General features: G+C 39.8%; 1 protein-coding gene across 5 annotated transcripts; it reads right to left on the bottom strand.

Moving 5' to 3' along the window:
• Positions 1–5,784: 5,784 nt before the first annotated feature.
• LOC135583137 (transcription factor GTE4-like) lies at positions 5,785–21,653 on the bottom strand. Of its 5 annotated transcripts, none has more exons than XM_065174047.1 (5): positions 19,794–21,653; positions 19,657–19,702; positions 19,460–19,579; positions 19,260–19,336; positions 5,785–6,268 (listed from the first exon to the last, which is right to left on the bottom strand). In XM_065174047.1, exons 1-4 carry the CDS (start codon positions 21,414–21,416, stop codon positions 19,275–19,277), a joined length of 1,851 nt encoding a protein of 616 aa, XP_065030119.1. In that variant the 5' UTR covers positions 21,417–21,653; the 3' UTR covers positions 5,785–6,268; positions 19,260–19,274. The 5 variants fall into 5 exon arrangements, with proteins under 5 accessions (XP_065030119.1, XP_065030118.1, XP_065030121.1 ...); XM_065174046.1 differs by having other exon boundaries at positions 5,785–6,237; XM_065174049.1 differs by having other exon boundaries at positions 19,460–19,558.
• Between the last annotated feature and the right edge of the window lie 115 nt (positions 21,654–21,768).

Raw genomic sequence — 21,768 nt, 5'->3', positions numbered from 1 at the left:
TGAAAATGTTCTTGAAAGATTCAACATGAGTAAAGCCAAAGCAATTTGTTCTCCACTTGTAGGTCATTTCAAGCTTAGTTTGAAACAATGTCCTACAAGTAAGAAAGAAAAAGAAGAAATGTCCAGAGTGCCTTACTCATCTGCAGTAGGCAGTTTAATGTATGCTATGGTTTGTACTATACCAGATATAGCTCATGCAGTTGGAGTTGTCAGCCAATTTCTCTCTAATCCTGGAAAGGAACATTGGACAGTAGTGAAATGGATATTAAGATATCTAAGAGGTACTTCTAGGTTGTGTTTATGTTTTGGCAGTGATGAACATGTATTAGAAGGTTACACAGATGTAGACATGGCAGGTGATACTGATTCCAAGAAGTCCACTTCGGGATTCTTGATGGCATTTACAGGAGGAGCAGTCTCTTGGCAATCTAAGTTACAGAAGTGTGTTGCTCTATCAACCACAGAAGCAGAATACATAGTAATTACTGAAGCCTGCAAGGAAGCTTTATGGATAAAAAAGTTTCTATAAGAATTGAGCTTGAAACAGGAAGGATATACTGTTTACTGTGACACTCAGAGTGTTATTCACCTCTCCAAGAATTCAATATATCATTCTAGATCCAAGCATATTGATGTGAGATATCACTGGATTCGTGATTTGCTTGAGATGAAAGAATTACAGTTAGAAAAAGTGCATACTAATGAGAATGGATCAGATATGTTGACAAAGTCTTTGCCTAAGGAGAAGCTTGAAGCATGTAGGTAAAGAGCGGGCTTGGTACAGCCCACCATATGAGCTGGAGGGGGAGAATTGTTGGATCCAGCCCATATGTAGGCATGGACAATTGGGTCTATTGAGCCTAAATCACTAATTGAAGGCAGAAATTAAAAAAAGAGAGAGAGAGATAGGTTTTGGGGTAGCGTGTGTGCGTCCAGTGAACGTGTGCAGCGTGCGGCCGAGAAAAAAAGGAGAGAGAAAGATTAAGTTTCTGAGTTTTCTGCTTGACGATCGGTAGCCAAACGTTGTCAGTTTCGGCCCAAATTTTATGTGGAGAATCCTTACAGTAAACTCTACAATCCTAATGGTGTTGATCTACAATTTACCCTCTCTAAGGTACTTTCCTGGATATCAAGTTGGTTTTTCCCAACACCTCCTAACCAAAAGCAATCCACAGCCACCGAGAGCCACCCAATCAACAACAACCCCCCTCACTCGTACCCAACAAGCTCCTCGTATCCTCCTCCTCTTGCTATGTTAATTTTAGTATTAATATAACATATGAATTTTGTAAATGATTGAATTTGTCATTGGCTCATCGCTACTTTATAGTGTTTTGGATTGTCCCTAAGATCTTGAATCATAGCTACAATACTTTAAATGAATTATAAGTAATAAACTCAAAAAAGATTCATGTAAAGTATAATTATTTAGCGGATCCAAAGGATCCTAATGTCACATATGTTTGCGAAAAGACACTGAAATATGCAATAATTCGATCAAAATAATATCAAGTTATAAATTTAAAAAAATGCATCGAATGTAAAAAAAATATCCTGCAAAGGCCAAAGTTGAGTTAGAGGTATACATGAATAATAAAAAGACCAAAAGATTGTATTATATTATTACCTACCTAAGCATGATGATGAGATCAAGTTTAAGAATTTGATAGTGTGGAAAAGGTAAATGCCAGTGATAAGAGAGCATCAGATAATAGAAGAGGAATGAGAGTTGTTAAGAAGCCAAAATTTTCAACAAAAAAAAAAAGGACCAATGAATTTGTATATGTTTCAATAATCAAATAAATTAATGTAAAATTACAAGAAAGCAAGAGTTAGAACAAATCAATAAACTGTTCACTTTTTTTTATCAAACAAATTAATGCAAAATATCTGATGCCAGATATTTGACAAGCATACTTCTTATGGCACACCTCTTGTGATATCCGATGTAAGACCTAACTTAAAAATTGTTACTGATGATATCAAATGCTCCCATGTAGCTGCTACCAGTGATGTTGAAGAGCAGCTCTTCTATCTTCAGGCCAGAGCAAGAGATACGCTCTGACCTTCTCCTTCAGAGCGGAGGTGATAACCATCGTGCGTTCTCCATTTCAACCCATCAAGAAGAGTGTCAACAGTCAGCCGAAGAGCGGAGGTGATATATGACACTATGGTTGTCTCATGCTTATGCTGTCAGGAACGAGGGGACCAGTGACCAACGGGCAGTCCCAATCTTGCAAGGAGGCTGACTGTGAAGCTTAAATTGGTTACGGAATGCTCCCATTTCCTACTGTTTAAGATGCCTAATTCATGGCACTGTTAAGAATAAATCGGTACTAAGAGGGGGGGTGAATTAGTGCAGCGGTAAATTACATCGGTTTTATAAAACTCTTTCGTACGTTAGAAACCGAACTCGGAAAAATAGCTTGAAATCTCATTCGTATATGAAGTGAATGCAGTAGACAAGTAAAGATTCAGTTTGCAGTAATGTAAATTGCTCAAATATAGAAATGTAAACCAGAGAAGAACACACCAATTTTATAATGGTTTGATCGTCGTGACCTATATCCACTCCTCCGATTCCTCTTCCGTCGAGGCCATCGACATTCACCATCGATCTTCCTTTAATAGGCAAAGATCAACCTCCTTCTTACACCCCTCTTCTCCTTTAAAAGACTGACTGTGAAGTTTAAAATGGTTAAGGAATGCTCCCATTTCCTACTATTTAAGATGACTGATTCATGGCACCACTTACAAATTATACGGGAGGTAAAGAATACTGATCTAGTCGTTCAAAAATTTAATCTCCTTCTACTAATTTGAAAGAATTGACTAGAATGAGAATGGTTTTGTATAAACCAGGAACAACTTTAAAAGACCCAGAGTTAACATCTTTTTGTGTATAATGTGGAGTGAATTTGTTGAGGTGAAGTGAGGGCAAAGTAGATTTTTCTTTTCAGTATCTAATAAAACCAGTTAATGAAGACATGCCTGCAGAACCTAAAAGATGGAACATATTCTACCTCATCGTCAGCTTTTATTTGTTTTCTTGCTAGTTAAAATATGCTCACTCTTTTTCGACTCCTTCAACCTTTTTGTTTTCAGTTTGGTTTCTATCAAATCCTGCTTGGTCTTATCCAGTCACTGATCCGTATTGACCCATTTATGCCATTACCTATAGCGACGATCTGCATGTTAGATGTTACAACAGGTCATTAAATTTAAGGTTCAGAAGGTTGGAATGATACCATCTTTTTCTCTTATGCTGCACCACTTGGAAACATCGAATGCTAATTCACTGCTTTAGTTTTCTATAGCTTGACATATAAATTGTTGATTGAGAAATGGTCGCAGATATCTTGGCTCGAGCAGGACTCTTACGAAGTTCTTGTCCTAAAGCAGTATCACTTTTCGTTTCTCGACTAACGGAAGCAAATCAGTGGGCTTCTTAACTGGCAAAAGATAAGTATCAAATGATTGTGGGTAATGTGTCATGAAAAAGTGACCAAGCAGGAAAAAAGATAGCAGTGGGGAGGACGGTCCTCCGACAACTTTCGACTGTGTGGTGCTCTGCACATGATTTAGAAAGAGAGGGATTGCTATCAAACAGTAAAAGGTATATTTTGCCATCGATACAATGGCCACCAGCTCAGAGGAGATTTTGTGCAGTAGGAACATATAGTTAATTTGCAGTTTGAAGCCACCACCACCTTTTCGCTTAACCCTACTCTGACACACGCATGCCACTAATTGCTCATCTTTAAACCAGCCCTTGCAGTCCAACAACCATTACAGAAGATTGTGGAGCTGAAGCTTGGGTGCCAGGGAGACATGGGCAACTGCATGGAGAGATGTGCTCCGAAGCAGCTGGAAGAAGATATGAAGCCGGCTGGAGGAGGAGATGGACGAGCCATCAAGGAAGGAAGTTGCAAGGTCAAGATCTTGTTGACAAGGAAGGAGCTGGAATGGCTGGTGCTTCATCTGAAGGAGAAAGGGGAACAGAGGCTGGAAGATGTGTTGTCGGAGATGCACCGAGAGATGGAGAAAGAGAGAGGAAAAGCTAAAGTGTGGAAACCAACGCTGGAGAGCATAGAGGAGAGCCCAGTCGTACAGAACGTTCGTGTGGTTGTGTGAATCTTCTTCTGCTTCCAACAGGATCCTCCTCCTCCTCCTCCTCCTCCTCCTCCTCCTGTGTTAGGGTTATGGTGTGTCTCTCCATGCAAATAATTTGGAGGGTAAGTACAAATAGAAACTTGTGTGGGGTGAAGATACTAATCTTCTCATTTTAATGTCCCTAATTAAGTACCACCTGTAAATCCTGAATCCTCCTACTATACTTTCTGAAATGTTGACTATATATCATTATGAACCGTAATATTCCTCTGAAAACTACCAAGATTAAAATAGTATGTATTGCCACTGTTCCTCATTAGCAAATCAGAAAGAGAGGCAGATATGTTCCTAAATATTTTTCATGTGGTTCCGTGATGCATGATACCAAACTTAACAGCCATTAAACTTAATCTTTTTTGTTTCTTTAAAGTCATCACTGTGTTCTCTCCTATGTAGAGGTTCTTTGTTTGGCTACTTGTTAAAACATCTCTTTCGCATTTTGCTCTACTGTTTAACTGGATCTCTTTCGGAACTGATTCAAGAAGCTACTTGAGATTGAAACATGATAGTAGGATCTCTTACTGTTTACCCTCAACCTTTGGCATAATTCGATCTCAAAATCCTACTATCAATAATTAGGGTGATTCATTATATTAATTATTTGATTCTACACCCTTTTTTTTATTGAGCTTTTCAACCCCCCCTGTCGTATACGTCAATTTTTTGCGCCATTCACGTCTGTTCATCCACCAAATATTCTTCTCGCTCGTGTGTTCCCCATAACTATGACTTTTAAGTTAGATTATTATATGATAAAAAAAAAAAAGGTAGATGACGATCTCATGCCTACACTATTATTACAAACCAACACGATTCAATGATTCATGTGTGGATATGGATCCACGGCGGGGGAACTTTTTGGGTGCTTTATTAGTGTGTGTGTGTGCCCCCCCCATGTCACTAGGCTTTAGTTGGGAGTGGTCGTGTGTCTTTCCGATTGCACTTTTACTTTTGGAATGAAGCTTAACGATGATGGGAGAATAAGAAACCCCCATGCGTTGAAGCGTCAGGTTCATGAAATCGACTCGGTCCCAATTGAATTGAAGGTCTACGTCCAGGATGACGAGTCGTAATTCTAGATTCAAGCAAGAGATTATTAATAATCATGCTCACCAAATTAATGTCCCAATTATCATATCGAATCAAGCAAGTCGGGATGAATAATATCGATTGTAATTGGCATGAGGAAGGAACGAAGTAGAAACCGATAAAATTTGCATTAGATTTTTCATGTCACCTTTATTTATTCTGCAATCAAAATTTTGAATTGAATTGATATATAGGGTTGCATGATGAACGACTATTAATTTTAATTTAAGTAATGTAAACAGTGTAATTTTAGGTAACCAAACATTTATTGTTCCTCTACCAAATTTCAAATTCAAAAAAGAAAAGGGCCATTTCATCGCTGATAAAAAAAAAACCTCCAAATCTGAAAAACAAAAAAACAAAAAAAAGATGGTCTTTTCCATGCATTCTTGCAAGATTATTCTCCGCCGGGCTCATCAAAACAAATGAGATGAACGGTAGTCATTGTATCACAAAAATGTGCATTACGGCACAAAGGATCGAACGAACAAGACAATTACGACGCCACCACCGAATAAGATATAATGGTAAGTTTCATGGATTTCGACCAAGTGATCCAAATGTACATTTCTTATTACCAAAGCTTACAGAACAGTTAATACACTTCCCAGTGCACTGTGGCTTTCGCCACATTAGGTAGGTTTACCGGTTGATGGGGATGACTAGGGAAGCATCTACAGATACATTAGCAACAGTCACACTAAATTATTTGTACCAATGAATTGCTGCACCCCTACAACGAACATCTGCATGAACAAAAACAACCACTAACACCACCAAATACATAATTCTCTACTCCTACTGCCCTTCTAACCCCAACCTACAGCTAGAAACCTGCAATTGCTTCAAACATGTAACAAAGATTGTTTTAAGGTGGGAAGTTGGATGTCCCCTAGCTTGGCACACCGGTGTTTTTAGTGCATTACCATCCCGAAGATGATCCAGCCACCATCCAGTTTGATAAGTACATGGCATCTGTCATCACACAGGAAATATTGTAGTCAACCTGAAAATATGGAGAGTTCAAAAAAAAAGATTACCATGATAGCAGTTTAATTGAGTTGTCGCATGTACATGACATGGGAAATACGTAGGTTGAATCTAGGTGATCCAACGCAGCATGCACGTGTAACCTAAGACTGCTGGAAAAGGAAAAGCTATCCTCGAGGCGGATATATACAGAACATTTGCGCAAGCTCTCATTTGAAAGTTGATAACAAAGACATGCTACTTGAGATGGGCAAGGGATGCTATCACAACAAAAGGGTTGCTACTTGAGATGCTACTTGAGATGGAGGCATGATATCCACGGTTGCTATGGTTATTATGAAGTTTTATCCAAGGTGTAAAAACTTGGCCAGTGCAGATATCAGTCAGTGGCCGGACCATCATGATTCTGGAACAAATCCGACGTATCAGTACTCTTATGGGGTGATACTGTCTGAACTAAAAAGAGAGAGAAAAGAGGGAAGGAGGAGGAGAGAAAGAAGGAAGAGAACAGGTGAAAGAGGAAAAGAAGGGGAAAGACGAGGAGGAAGATGAGATGAAGGGAGAGGCATACAGGAATCCCTTAAGAGGAGACAGTGGCCATGGAGGCGACATGACAGGGTGGAGGAAGAGGTGAAAATGGCTTAGGAGGGAGGAAGATGAAGAGAGAGAGAGAGAGAGAGAGAGAGAGAGAGAGAGAGAGAGAGAGAGAGAGACGAACAGCTGCCAAAAGCTATCAAAAAGTAAGACAAAAAGGATAGCTATTGGACAGTAGATCTACCATCCAGTGCATACGATTCCGACTAGGAAAATTGGACACCAGGCTTGGTATGATATTCTTACAGGGTGGTGAACCTAGTGTGAACCAGTACTGGATGAAAACTGTGGTCTGCATATTGATTAATAAATTCCAGCCCAAGTCCCAATCGGCTTGATTAGTTAAAAGGTTGGATACCACAGCAACCCAAAATATCATCCACAAACTGGAAAAGAGAGAACCAAATAGCATGTAACCAAGCTCGTTGACCTTTTATTACCCAAGGTGCTGTAACTATTCATTTCATCATGCCTCATCATGAAACAATCTGCTGCATGGCATGATGTAACAAAAGCACAATGCCATGTAAGCCATTCTACTCCTAAGCACGACCTTTAACTCCAAGCATTACTCACAATACATTGAACAGTACCAGTTATGTCAAGTAATATTATTTCCACAAAAGTGATTATCAATCTCATGAAACATCAAGAGCATAGAAAAGTTGCACAAAATTGCGCATAGATTAGTTAGGCAGATCATGGAATTGAATTTTGAGTGCCAGACCCATACCCGCATGTGTCCGGTACTTAACAGCATACTGGCACATGGTATGTCCATATGTACCATGGTATCAAAAAAGCCCAAAAATTGAGGAAAAATAAAAACCCTTAATTTAGTGTTCTTTCTCACCTATTATTAACAAATATAATCAATATTGGTAACGATAAGGTGATTCTAATATAAAAACATATAAAATACCCAATTGAAACATATATTGGATAAGGCTCAAAAGCATTATCCAAAGAATACATGTACATAAAGAGTTCCAAGTAACATATAATTATAATAAATTAGATGCAAAAGTAAAATATATACTGTTCCTACAACCAAAATGATCGACATGAATCAACAATTGGTAAATCAGGACACTCGACATTGATCAAACTATACATCAATAGGGTGTGACTGCAAGCCTCATGAATAAAACTGCTCTCAGGTAAACAATGTGACACTAATGCAATAACATGACAGCAATCTCACCACATCATCATGAACAACCCTTGTTGTCACAGACTGATTGTGCAGGTCCACAACATGTAAAACCTTGTACACAGCCATCCGTTTGCCTTTTAAGTATGTTCAAACCTTGTGGCGCTTTCCTCAAACGTAGATTGAGGACATAAATACAAATGCAAGAGCAGAACCATGTTGTTACTTAGTTTTTTTCATATTGATCGATCAAGACTCATCTCACATGGTGCCAAGGTCGAAGGGAGCTTCAAGTTAGACAGATTATATCTTAGTGGTGCAATTGACAGGGAAACAAGGAAGGGAGACTCAACTCAACTTGTAGCAATGAAGTTGGAACTGGAGAACCTTAGCACACGACGAGAGGCCGCAAAGGCAAGCACTCTTGAAGAAAATGCTCAAGTGCTAAAGTTGTCATAGGAGAATGCACTAAGATGCAATCACAACGAAATTGTGCTGGGGCAGAGGCACATGATCTAGACATTTACATAACAACCTTCAACAAAGTCGATGAAACTTCAAGAGCTATTGGGAGACGAATTAGCCCAAAGCTAAGCATCATTCATGGGTGGCTCAATGCTGTGGGAATGGATGAACATCGATGGGCAAAGGTCCTACAACGGAAAGGTTGCAGATCGCGTTTCCAATAAAAGGATTGCTGGGATGTCACCAAGCGATGACTCAAAGCAGAGGCGCATTCAGGGCAAGGTGATACCCTACCTAGGAAGTCCTATGAGGGATTTAATCATCCGAGGGATGGTTGGTTGGAGATGTTAGGAGCTTCATTTCAGTGGGCAACACGACGAGAAAGGGCTATGGATGCAACAAGTGAATTTCATGGTATCATAGAGATGATCTTTCGTGTGTGAACCAAATTGACATCAAATGAAGTTGCAGACATCTACAAATGAATGGCAGTACCATAGAGGTGGATCTTTCTAGTACATGCCATGAAGTCCAATGAGGGATTTGATCATACAAAGGTATGATCAAAGATTATAAATGAACTTCTCTAGAGCATACATTCGCTCGAGGGAGCCCAACACAGTCAGTGGACAAGTTTGAACAAACGAACGTTGCTACCAGTGATGCCACAAAGAATAAAGGCATGCAAGTTAGCGTGAACCCTATAACAAGAAAACAAAGGCCGCGTAAAGGAGTTATAGTATGTGTTTTTATTGACCGGAGAGGAGATACTTAATAAACACAAAGGTGTTAACACAAATAGTCAAAAAGGTGTATGGAAACAATGATAAGTCCAAAGGGACTTGGCTACCCAAGATCAAGCGAAGAGATGAATGGGAGTGACATGATGTTGTAGTGGTAGATTCTACCAATTGCGAAGAAAAGGGATGCGGATGCAAAATGATGGATAGTAGGGCCGTGGACACGAGAGAGCTTCTTGATACCACAGAAATGGGACTTTCGAACTATTATGGATACTTTTCTCTCATCAAAAAGAGCATTATGGTTGAGAAAGGGGACCAATGCAGTAAATAATGCAATGATAACCTCCAAGAACAAAAGACAAGGTAGGACAATTGCTAGAGGGCTTTGCTAGGCCTTTGTCAAAAAGCTTTTTATCAAGTTAGCTGAAACTAGGGGACTTCAGATTAATGCGATGGTTTTCAACTAAAGGAGGAGTAGGTGGCACGCGATGTTGTATCCTTTACTGCTCAATGGAGTAGACAACAGATGAAGTCAATACACCCCCAAAGGACGACTAGGTTTATCAAAGACTTGTTCCAATCTTGGTGAAATTTTGCTCTATATAAGGAAACACTTATTGCATTTCAAAAGTAAGAGGCAAAACGGAAGCAAAGTCAAATAGCCAATTTATGCAATAAGTGTATCTCGAGGAGGCAAGCCAAGTCAAGTAGCCAACTTATGCAAGAATTGTATCACGAGGAGGCAAGCCAAGTCAGATAACCTTGGTATCCTCAACTTTTAAAAGAATAAGCAGAACCAAGTACCTCATTATCCACCCAATAAAATGACATCAAAATGCATAGTTAATGTGAATCTACCTAGAGGCAAGGGCTAGGCAAAAGAGTGAATCGATTAGTAAAAATTTACAAAGAAGGCCTCAAAATTCTTCGAGGTGATGCTCAATAAGCTTCAATAAGCATCAATCCAGTTCAATTGGTGCAAGATATTCGTGGGACTGTCATGCAAAAAGAAAAAGATCATTTTCCTTCCTCAAAAGGATCTATAGGTACCAACAAAAATTATTATAAATCAACCAACCCCATACTATAGTCAGAGTCAATGGTGAGTTCAGGCAATGTTGGCAAATCAAAGTTCAACTACTAGTAGTAGTATCAAGAGACCAACGGGGAGCTTCACAACCAAGGGAGGTGCAACATTCGCAAAGACTTCAACAAGAACGTTGAAGCAATAAGCGCAATAGAATGCAATGTACTTTCTCCCATGAACTGTTCGCACAAGCTTGTAAAGTGTGAAATCGTGTCTATGCAGTCGACTATCTTTTCGATATATTCATGCCTTAAGCAACACATAAGGGGTTTATATCAGGATTGGCAACCCAATTTTAATTGGATCGTATAGCCTTTTTGGCATGTAGGTGGAATTCACGAGAGATCATCACTCTTGAGCAAAACCTCCCAAAACAAGGCCTCAAGCTTGCAGTAGCGTCTAAGGTGGTAGGGCTCCAGGCTAATGTCTAGGGTTATGCTATCACTCGATCCTGCAACCAATGTCGCATAATCACTTTTGCACGAGGACTTGGCGCACAAGGGACTAGCCTTGGACCCTTTTGTTGCACGATCATCCCCTACAAGCGAAGTGTGACCATTTCAGTTGTCAAATAAAATGTTTTGTTGAGCTATGCTTATATGAACTCAAGCTACGCTTCAACAGTATAATGGCGGTAGTTTGCTCCATGCTTTCCCATTTTAACTAACCTGGTAGCTTTTTTTTTTAACATGTCCTTAGTATACCTTGTGAGGTTTTGGAGAGGTTAACCCTTTTACGAACGGGTATCACAAGGGTGTCACAGAGCTTAGGCAAAATAAGTTATGTTCATGATAGTGTGGTAGGAGGAACTTGGGGCAAGTACAATCATTTATTGGATGAAGTGTACTAGAGCTGCAACCCTCGACATTACACTTCCGTTGCATGATAATTATAATCAAGTGTCACCATACATTTGTTGGCCATGTGATCCACCATAGTAAGAAGTGAATGATCTAAACACTTGTCAATGTCGAGATCGTATAGGTTTTGTTTAATCTTCTTATAATAATTAACAATCTTTCCTTTATCCTAGCAATCATTAACAAACCATGTAGATTCTCATGTTGTTCATATCAATCATGATTATCCGCTATGGTGACCAAGATCATCGGTCAACACACTCCTGTTTATATCACTATTATCTCCATAGACCTCATAAAGTGCATATTATGAAGGTCTCTCATCACCGACTAAATCTATTGCTCGGGAATTATGTCCAACAAATCAATTTACTACGAAGCTTAGATCCTTTGTCTTGTCGATTAAATGTCTTAACATGTTGTGTCTTGTCATGGTCCCTAACAGACAAACTACCCAAAGTCTGACCATATAGACCACTTTTTGACAAATCAGGCGATGTCAAGCCGTAGGATCTCACTCCGTATATGAGTATTTAAATCAAAGCATGCAACAATGATGATTGTAGATGTATCTACTGATTATCTCGGCCCTTGCTATTATCCTCTTGACTATCATCAAACCCAGTGATTTAAAAATCGCTAGGCGCCAAAAGGCGCTAAGGTCCAAAAACGCACGAGGCACTAGGCGCTCACCCAAGTGAAGTGAGACGCTAAAATATAAAAATATATAATATAATTAATAAATATAATTATTTAAAATTTTAAATAAAAATATGCTATTAAATTATGAAAATCTAAGGTACAAAATCACAATGTCACATTAACAAAAAGTTTCAAAATTCAAAACAATAAAATTTTATATCAAAGTCATTCATCATAATCAATATTATCGTCATTTTCACACAAATCATCTTCATTGAATTCGTCCTCTTCCTCTTGTCCTTCCTCTTCATGAAAATATGTTTTATTCTCTATGTCTTCAACAATAGCAAGAGCCGAGTTTGATACTTTTGCACTCATTTTTCTCTTTGTCATATGTCTTGTATATGTTTATAATTCTCCAGCACCTGAAGCTCTTGCCACATCTCTCCATGTCAATCTATCATCTTCAAATACAAGCTCGTCTTCGGCATCTTGCAAGTTGGCACCTATTTCTCTCACCAACCACTCATTTGAACCATCAATATCTTGCAATGAGATTGGATCAATTCTATTTTGCAAATTATAACGAGCCTTCAAAGCTTGATTATACTTTATGTAAACAAGATCGTGTAATCGTTGATGTCCAACCGATTTCTTCTCTTTGAGTGAGTCTGTTATATCATATAATTTAAAAATATATTAATACATCTATCTAAATTAATTAATTAATTAAAACAAAAATATTTAGTGATCCTTACATGCTCAAAGACACTCCAGTTTCGCTCACAACCCGAAGCACTACATGTCAAACTAAGTATTTTGATAGCAAATTGCTGTAAGTTCGGGGTGGAATTTCCAAATAGACTCCACCATTCAGCTGTAAAATTTATGTTATTATTACAAATGATCTCTATATAAAAATGTCGAATGTCTTTTTAGAATTTCAATGGTCGTTCGATCCAAGACAACTACGTCACGAATAATCTTATCTTGCACCACAAAGCTTAGAACTAATCTTGCAACACACTGATATAACTCATCCAAAACTTCTGCATCCAACCCAACAGATTTAATCTTATAAAAGAATTCATGGTTCAAATAATATCTTGTTGCATGTAAGGGATGATGAAGTTGACAATTCCATCTTTCGTCAATGATTGTAAAAATTTTCTCATATTTTTCTTCATTTTCATTAAAAGACCTTTTAATCGTCTCCTTTGCTCTATCCATAACCTCATAAATATATCTCATTGCAGGTTTATTTTCATTATCCACCAACCGAAGGACTCGAACAAGAGGACCCATTACCTTTAATATATAGACTACAGGATTCCAAAAGGATGGCATTAAGATGATATCAGTAGCCCTCTTGCCTTTTGCTTCTTTTGCTCATTTGCTTGTCACCCATTTCTTAGAGGTAAATATGTTTCTCATATTATGTTTTTGACGATGCACGCTCTGTAATGTCAAGAATGAAGTAGCAAATTGAGTGACACCATATCTCACTAATTCTTTATTCCCTGTGAATTCTCTCATCATATTCAAAGCCTCAATATGATTATAAAGAAATCCAACAACAAAAAATTACCCTTTCTAAGGTTTTCTTGATGTCTAAGATCTTTCCAATATCCTCCAACATTAAATCAATACAATGTGTCGCACATGGAGTCCAATATAAGTGTTGTATTTTTGTTTCAAGCAATTTACCTAAGACAAAGGATAACAAAAATGATAAGACTTAGGAGTTTAACATATTTAATTGAAGATAAAATAATTAAAAATTCAAAAGATGAATATTACCAGCTAATACATAGTTGCTTCCATTGTCAATTATGATTTGAACAACATTTTGTTCTCCAATTTCTTCCATGAACTTGTCAAGTAAATCATATATCTTGTCTCCAGATTTTACAAAAGAAGCATCTAGTAACTTCACAAACATAGTCCCTAAAGAACAGTTAACCATAAAATTAATTATACTCCTGCGCCTCCTGTCAGTCCAAACATCTGACATAATAGAGCAACCATGTGTTGCCTATAATTCTTTATGACCCTTTAGTAAGTCATTTATATAATTCAATTCTTTTTGCAACAATGGAACTCGCATCTCATAATAACTTGGAGGTTTTAATCCCGCACCATATCTTCCAAGAGCTTCAATCATTTCCTTAAAACTGTCTAAACGAGTTGTATTAAGGGGAAGATCAGCCTAATAGAAGAAGCGAATAATGTGTTGAATTGTTCTTCTTCTTATTTCTTTATCACAAGCATCATTTATATTTGTTTATCTAAATTTTGAGCCTCCTGTTTGCCCTTGTTGCTTCTGTGATCCTTGAAACATATATAGATCCATCAGTCCTTTTTTACCCTTCTTAGTACTCATAACTTTTTTTCCTTTTTTGTTGTATACTTTTTTACCCACTTGGGTTAATACTCATAGAATAATCTTCTTCTTCATCCCTGAGATGTTCAACATTGTCTTCTAGTAAATTCTCATAAGATTCATTCTTTTGCGTCTTGTTTTCATTCATATAACTCAGCAACTCTTCTTTTACCTCAAGTGGACACTTTTTGCAAGCTGCTGCATTCTTGAAATTTCCTACTAGATGTTGTTTTGCACGAAAAATACCACCTCTAGTAGTCTTATCGCAGAACCTGCAAGTCACTGCATTAGGATCTTTCGGATCCTTTAGATAATTATACTTCCATACAGAATTTTTTTTTTTTATGTCATTGGAGACTCTATTGAGTTGCTCTATACACTCGTCATTTATCCTGAAACCTAACAATAATTTCAAATAAATAAAAATTAACAGTATTAAAATCAAAATAATATATTATTAATCTAATAAATATAAATATTATTACTGGTATACAGTTAACAGTATACTGTATACAGTTAACAGTATACTATCGAAAGAGAAGAGAAGAGTGCAAGGGAAGACTGAGGTGCTGACTGAGAAAAGTGGGAGCGGAAGCGACGAGCGACGACAGTGGCAGCGGCAGCTGTAGCCGCGAGCAGCAACAGCGACAACGGGAGCGACAAGCAGCGACAGTGGCAGCGGCAACAACAAGCAGCGGGAGCGGGAGCGGCGAGTGGAGACAGTGGCAACGGTAGTAGCGAGCAGCGGCAACGGCAGCAACGAGCAGCAGGAGCGGGAGCGGCGAGCGAAGACAGTGGCAATGGTAGCGGCGAGCAGCGGCAACGCCGAGCGGCAGAAGTGGCAGCGGCAGCGGTAGCAGCGAGCAATGAGAGCGACGACAATGACAGTGACAGCAACGAGCAGCGGGAGAGGGAGCAGGAGCGGCGGCAACGAGTAGCGATAGCGTGAACGACGAGCAGGGTTAGGGTTGGGGAAGTCACGTTGATATCGATGATTTAGCTAGTTCGCTTGAACCAACTAAAGCACCGAAGACCAAACCAGACCTAAAACGCTGGTTCGGTCGCCTAGTTTAACCCAGGCGCTCGCCCGAAGTGCCCGGCGCCTGGGCTCGGGCGAGCGCCCAAGCGACGCCTCTTTGAAGCGTGCCGCCTGGAAATGAAGCGAGGCGCTCGGGCCTCGCCTCGCCTCGCCCGAGCACCTATTGAAATCACTGATCAAACCACCGATGCCCTTTATCAAGTCAATATAATAAGGCTACACATGGCGCCCAAAATAAATATTTCTAAACTCCATCAGGTTGGTCTTCTCGAAATTTGCCTCATTTTCTATCACCACCTACACAACATACTCTAATGTAATCTCCTTACTTTCTATGTTCATTGAACCTCTATATAGTTAGCATCATGAATCTTTTTAAAAGCAACAACAAATAACAACCCTTTTGTTGCAATAAACAAGTTAATGGTGCTTATTTTGTTGTGGGTCCGAACCAAGTGCGTACATTATTGCAACACCATAGAGGTCCCACTCCTTGAATGATTTAATCGTCTCTAATCTCTTGTACCTTCTTATTTAGATAGGTATTGTATCTCTCTTTTAGGGCGGATTGGCCTCCTAGATTGAGGATATCATACTATGATAGTAAGGGACTCGAACATGTGTTGAAACTCTAACAAAGCATGAATGTCAGTTAGTTACAAAGTTAAGGTCACCTTCAACATCATTGTCACGACTCCCATACTAATCATAGGCATGAGGCTTTGTAGTATGCATGTCATATACTCGATCTTTTTCTCAATCGTAATATTTTTCGAGCGTCAAGTCTCCTCTAAAGGTCTTTCTCATCTCTTGAGGCAACTTCTTGCATTTTGCTACATCGGAAAATCTACCAACCACATACTCCATCATTCGAATTATTCCTTCACACCGACTGATATGGTCGTAATGTAAATACCATCAATAATGGTGCTACTCCAACCCTAATGCCGAATCGAAACATTTCTACTCTAGGACCATTTTCCATAATAAAAGTTCTGAACATATAAGATCCACAAATTCATACTCATACAAAAATTAGTGCCAGATTTGTAATGATCTACACTTTTTGTATTTCTATGCTAGATCCATGCAAATCTAGGCTAATCTGGATGCATGTAGCCTAAATTAGTGTAGATCCTCATGGAACTATCCTTAATGATTCACATGGATATGGCTTAAATCTACAATAATCTAGGGTTAATTTTTCTATATCTATCGGTAAATTGGCAAAGATCTAGGCTTAAGATATAACAATAATTATAAACCCAAACCTAATTGCATAAAGTTGACCTAGAGATTAGATTCAAATTTACATTGATTTGAAAGGAAATCAGACCGGATCTAGGAGATTGAATCTTCTTCTTAAAGTAAAAAGCTCTTACAAATGTTCTTCAATCATTTTAAAAGGAAGTCAAGAAAAATTTTAGAGATATTTGTGAGTTTTCAAGATAATGAAAGTGAATGGAAGTGTAAAAGTGTAAAGAGAAAATTATAGGAAAGAGATGCCTAGTTTAAAGGGTGCAAAATCCATATTTGGGCTAATCCATTTGGTAAATACCTCCCAAACCAATTTGAGTAAATATCATTCAGACTATACCACTAGGATGTACCACCATATTTGATTCATTAAAGCAGATAATCTTCAATCATAAAGAATGGCACATCCACTGAAAATATATTATGGTAAATCCATCAATTGTGTGCCACAAGTTGCAATGATGCAAGCACTCGACCCTGTGTTGGTTGATCACACCATCCAGATCCCTTACATGGATGGCCCATCAAATTTGATTGTCGTGATTTTGCAAGCATGTGGTAACATCAACTAAAGTCCATATTCATAGCTATACCAATGACCAATTACTATGTTATCCAATGGCATTGCCAAGCAAGCTATGCAAGTCCATCCAATGGTATTCCTTCTGGTGAAAACATAGCCAACTGCTCAATTTGGGAAATCACCTCAGCAGCACATCTGGCTTGCTCCTAAGGAGATTTTGATTTTTTTTCCAATGTTCAACCAAGGCAATCCTGCCAACTGGAATTTCCAAATAGAACAACATTTTTTTGTCTGCATAGTTGCCTCAAAGGATTCATAGTTTCCCTCATGCTTTCCCACCTTGATAATGCCACTTCACAGTGGTATAAGTGATAAGCCCATGCATATCGACAATCCAGCTAGGAGAAATCTTCATATGTGCTGACAACTAGACTCAGTCCATCTCACCTGATTAAATTCATGATTGCACAGTTATGTGGGTTCCTAACAAGAGACATTCAAATCTATCGTAAAGGCCCCACCATATGTCACACTCTCTTTTTACATCCCGTGACTTCTTGACTCAACATGAATGAATCTTGCCCTGTACAGATTTTTTGGTAAATAAGATCAGTTTTACGACAAATATATGCTGAAAAGGGACACATTCAGGTTCTGTAACAGAAAAGGAGAAAGTATATGGACCAAGATAAATAAATGATGAACTGGTGCAAAAGATGACTCCAAACAGCAGATGGAATACTGCAGCTCGAATCACATTTAAAAAATGAACACATAAAATGGGAGAAGAGGAAAAAATAGGTCAAGAAACAGAAACAAGCAGAAAATGAGAGAGAGATCGACCAACAGACAGAAAAGGGCACAGATTTTTTTTTCCTGAAATAGCTTGCAAACTGATTTAGACTCCAACTGTATAATCAATATAGCTTTGCTGTGAGTGACAAATGTCAGTATCTGATAGGGACACAAGCATTTTTTCATGTCTATCCTTCATAGATGCTAGAGCACTTGATCACAATTATCAACAAGCCTGCTAAGCAGGCATTCCATCTATTCCAACTTATGAACTAATAATGTAAAACACACCATATGGCATCCATGATTTAAATTAGTTTTATATCATTATCAACTACTGATGGTGCAAAGATTAAATGCTAACTAAAACAAGAGAATGCCACCACAAACTAGAGATATTGATCCACAAATTAATTTTATTTCAAACAGGACCAGCTAAGGTCTGCCTAAAAATTGCCACTTCCCTCCACCCAAATAGACTCCCGACCTACATGATAAGTGCCAACTAACTACTAAAGTGCAATTGAGCTGTTGATATTGCCTCATGCATCTAACTATTTTTTTAAGCAAATGTAACTACCTTATAATATACAAGATTTGAACTAATGGCTAGAAAAAACTAAGCACCAAAAATATCATTCCTTCTTTAATAAATTAAATAAGATTCAACTATCAAATGGATTGTGGACTGGAAGCCAGATACATGCATGATTTTGAAATGGAAATGGTGTGGAAAATGTTCAACAACAAACATTTCTATATTAGCTCTCATGTAAAAATTTGGATGCATATCACTTGCATACAGGAACGACACTTAGCAGACTCCATTATATTATTCCAGTATCCAACATGACAATCAAGGTTTTAAATGCTCACCAGGCTGAAATGTACACCTGTATGTACCAGTCCAATCAAGTACTAGAATTGAATCATAAAACCAGTCCCAATTCATATGCAGTCATTTTTAACTTTTATTTAATCATTCAATAATATCAGACAGTACAGGTCCATATAGCATCTAAGACATTCAGTATATACTAACCCGATAGGTTATTGAAACTGGTAGCGACTGTCACTAAATCCGATGACAGAATAAGCATTTTTTTTATGATTCTCAGGCTTCTTATGCACTTAAACTTCAATATTGTATATGTTCTTAACATTAGAATACAAGTACTTTTTTGTATTTTAATTATTATTCTTGTACATGTCCTTGTATCCAATTTGTCTCCTCGGCGAATCAGACACTTGGATATATGTATATATGAAATTCTCATGAACATGTACACGCATATGGTTAAGAGCAACATATAATGTAACGACTACAATCTGGTTGTTGTATCTTAGGCAAAACTACAAAATAATGCACAGTAAGAGGCATTTGACAGAGAGATACAACAACCTAGTCATATGTAGTAAACAGAAAACAATTATGATAGTTGAATTCAGAAATAATCAATCCCTACCTTTCCTAAATCAGTTCATGTTCTAGGCGAACGTGCAGCATCAGAACCATATGCAGAGGAGCTTTCACTATCTGAATCTGCACAAAAGTAAGTGCTTCATCTAAGTCACTCCAGTCAGAAATAGTTGCTACATATTAATATTCTCAGAATGTAATAAGCCGTGAATGTCATTGAAAACAAAAGACAATGGAGCCCAGTACCACTTGATGATGATCCTGAATCACTACTAGAGCTGCTTGAACTACTAGATCTACTTGCATTTTCTCCCTTTTTTGCACCTTCAACTGGTGATGAAGAAGCTGCAAATTTCTCATTAACCGCTACATTTTCAAATAAGCTAATAAGCATCTGATGACGTATTGCAACCAAAAGAAACCTGGAGACACCTGTAGTTTACCTGTCTTGCTCTTCTCAAGTACTTCAGCAACAACTGCCTCTTGAATCTAGGACAAGGCCGATTGAGCTAAGAGTAAATGTATAGTTCCGAATGAACATACTGACAAAAAACAAAAGCTACGATATGCCAAGTAATACCATTCCCTGCGCCATTTCCTGTGTGTTAAGTTCGGCCTCCTGCCTAGCTAGAATTGCAAGTTCAGCCTTCCTCTTGTTCTTACTCAAACTCTTTTTGTAATTCGTGACAAATCTATCCAGCTCCCACAGTGTCTCCACGTCGACACTATCTATATCCACTTCAATCTCATCATCATGCTGGTTAAGCGATGAATTCCTCTTCTTAATAATCTGCACAATGCTCTCCAGCTTCTCCGGAGGCAGCTTCTGCAGGTTATTACTCAGTTTTTGCTTCTCTTCGAAAGTCATATCCCTCTTATTCATATCCTTGGCCTTTGGCTTCTTCAAAGCAGGTGCGCGGCCTACGTGAGTCGGCTGGTTCACTGGCTTTGTCTTTGGCTCAACCACCACAGGATGCACGGTGGAGTCTGATCTCTCCAGCATTCTCATGTCAAGAGGTGGGGGCTTCTTGGGGGCCGGTGGATGGGAAAAATAGGCGAACTCGGCCTCAATGGCAGGCCAATGCTCCTCAAATACCTGCAGAAGTTGCTCAGCCATGACATGGACATCCTGCCCCTTGGGGTTGTAAGTCATGGCATTGCAAAAGGTTAGCCTTACATCCTCGGCAAAATCTTGTGGGGACTTGTACCAGTTCTTGGCAAGGCTGGACTTCACAGTGCCAAGATCCATTGGGTGCTTGATGATGTTATAGTAGTCATGCAGGCCAAGGGCCTTTGCGTCGACCGGCTTATTGAACACCCAGCCATACTTGTGCTTCATCAGCTTCGAGAGCAGCACAACACAACTCTTGAAGGCCTGCACATAGAGTTTCTTCTCAGCTGGATGGGCGCCACTGTAATCTGACAACTCCGAGGACTGCTTCTTTCCCCCAATGGCCTTTGATTTCTTGTTTCCATGCGGGTCAGGTGGTGGGAACTTCTCCTTCCCAAGAACAAAATCGGAATTTTGATAGTATTGGTTGGCCTTGGGAGTCCGCTTCTCCTTCTCTACACCCTCGCTAAGGTTGTTCTCCATGGCAGAGACCGAGACACTCAGCTGGCGAGAGAACGGGCCAGCAGCGGCGTTCGTAGGGGTGGCCAGCTCCGGCGCCCTCTTGGCAGCTACTGGCGTGTTAGGATCAGTGGCAGAGAGCTGCGAATGAGTGTACCCAGCAGCAGGGGCGACAGCCGCCGAGGCGAGCTGGAGCTCATGGGCCTCAAGCCGCCGGGAGAGAGCGCGCACCTGCTCAAGCTCTGTGGCGAGCTTCCTGCGGAGCTCCTGCATCTCCTGGCGCGATCTGGACGCCAGGCTAATGGTGACGCTGCGGCCATGACCATTGGCAGCGATAGCAGGGTCGGCCGGGGGACGATTCAAGCTGGAGGAGGCATCGTCCGAGGCAGCCGGGGGCGCCGGCGCCGGCTGGGAGTGCTGGCGGCGGGCGGAGTCGAGGTCGTTGTTTTCGGCCGCGGAAGGTGCAGGGGGCTGGGGATTAGAGGAGGGCTTGGGGGTCTTGTTAGAGGACTTGCGAGTGTACACCTTGCTGCTCTCCGCCCACCGGTGCTTCTCGCGGGAACCGTCGCCACCGGCGCCGCCGCCTACCAGAGGCCCCGACGCCATGAAAGCCCTCTCAGATGGCGAAGCCATCCGAGGGCCTATTGAATTCCTCCATGGGGGGATCGATCACCGCTGCGATCGGGGGGGAGTCGTTAGGGTTTGGGGCGGCGGAACCCTAGATTACAAGAATTCTCCACCGGATCCGTCAATTTCCCCGGAGTCAAACGGATCGAAGGAAAGAAATTGAGAGGGTTTTGGGGTCCTCGTCATCGTTCGGGAAATGGGAAGAGAGAAGAATCGCGAAGGGGGAAGTGCGAACAAAAGGAGTGGTGGTGGTGACGCTCGGGGAGGAGACGACGACAACGAAATGGACACGCGGCGCGTCCTGGTTCGTCCTTGGACAAAGGATGGCTTTTGATCTCCGCCTGTCCTTAAAGATACG

This window comes from Musa acuminata, chromosome BXJ3-11 (genome assembly GCF_036884655.1).
Source record: "Musa acuminata AAA Group cultivar baxijiao chromosome BXJ3-11, Cavendish_Baxijiao_AAA, whole genome shotgun sequence".
Taxonomy (NCBI): domain Eukaryota; kingdom Viridiplantae; phylum Streptophyta; class Magnoliopsida; order Zingiberales; family Musaceae; genus Musa; species Musa acuminata.
This window is presented reverse-complemented; position numbering and strand designations above follow the sequence as displayed.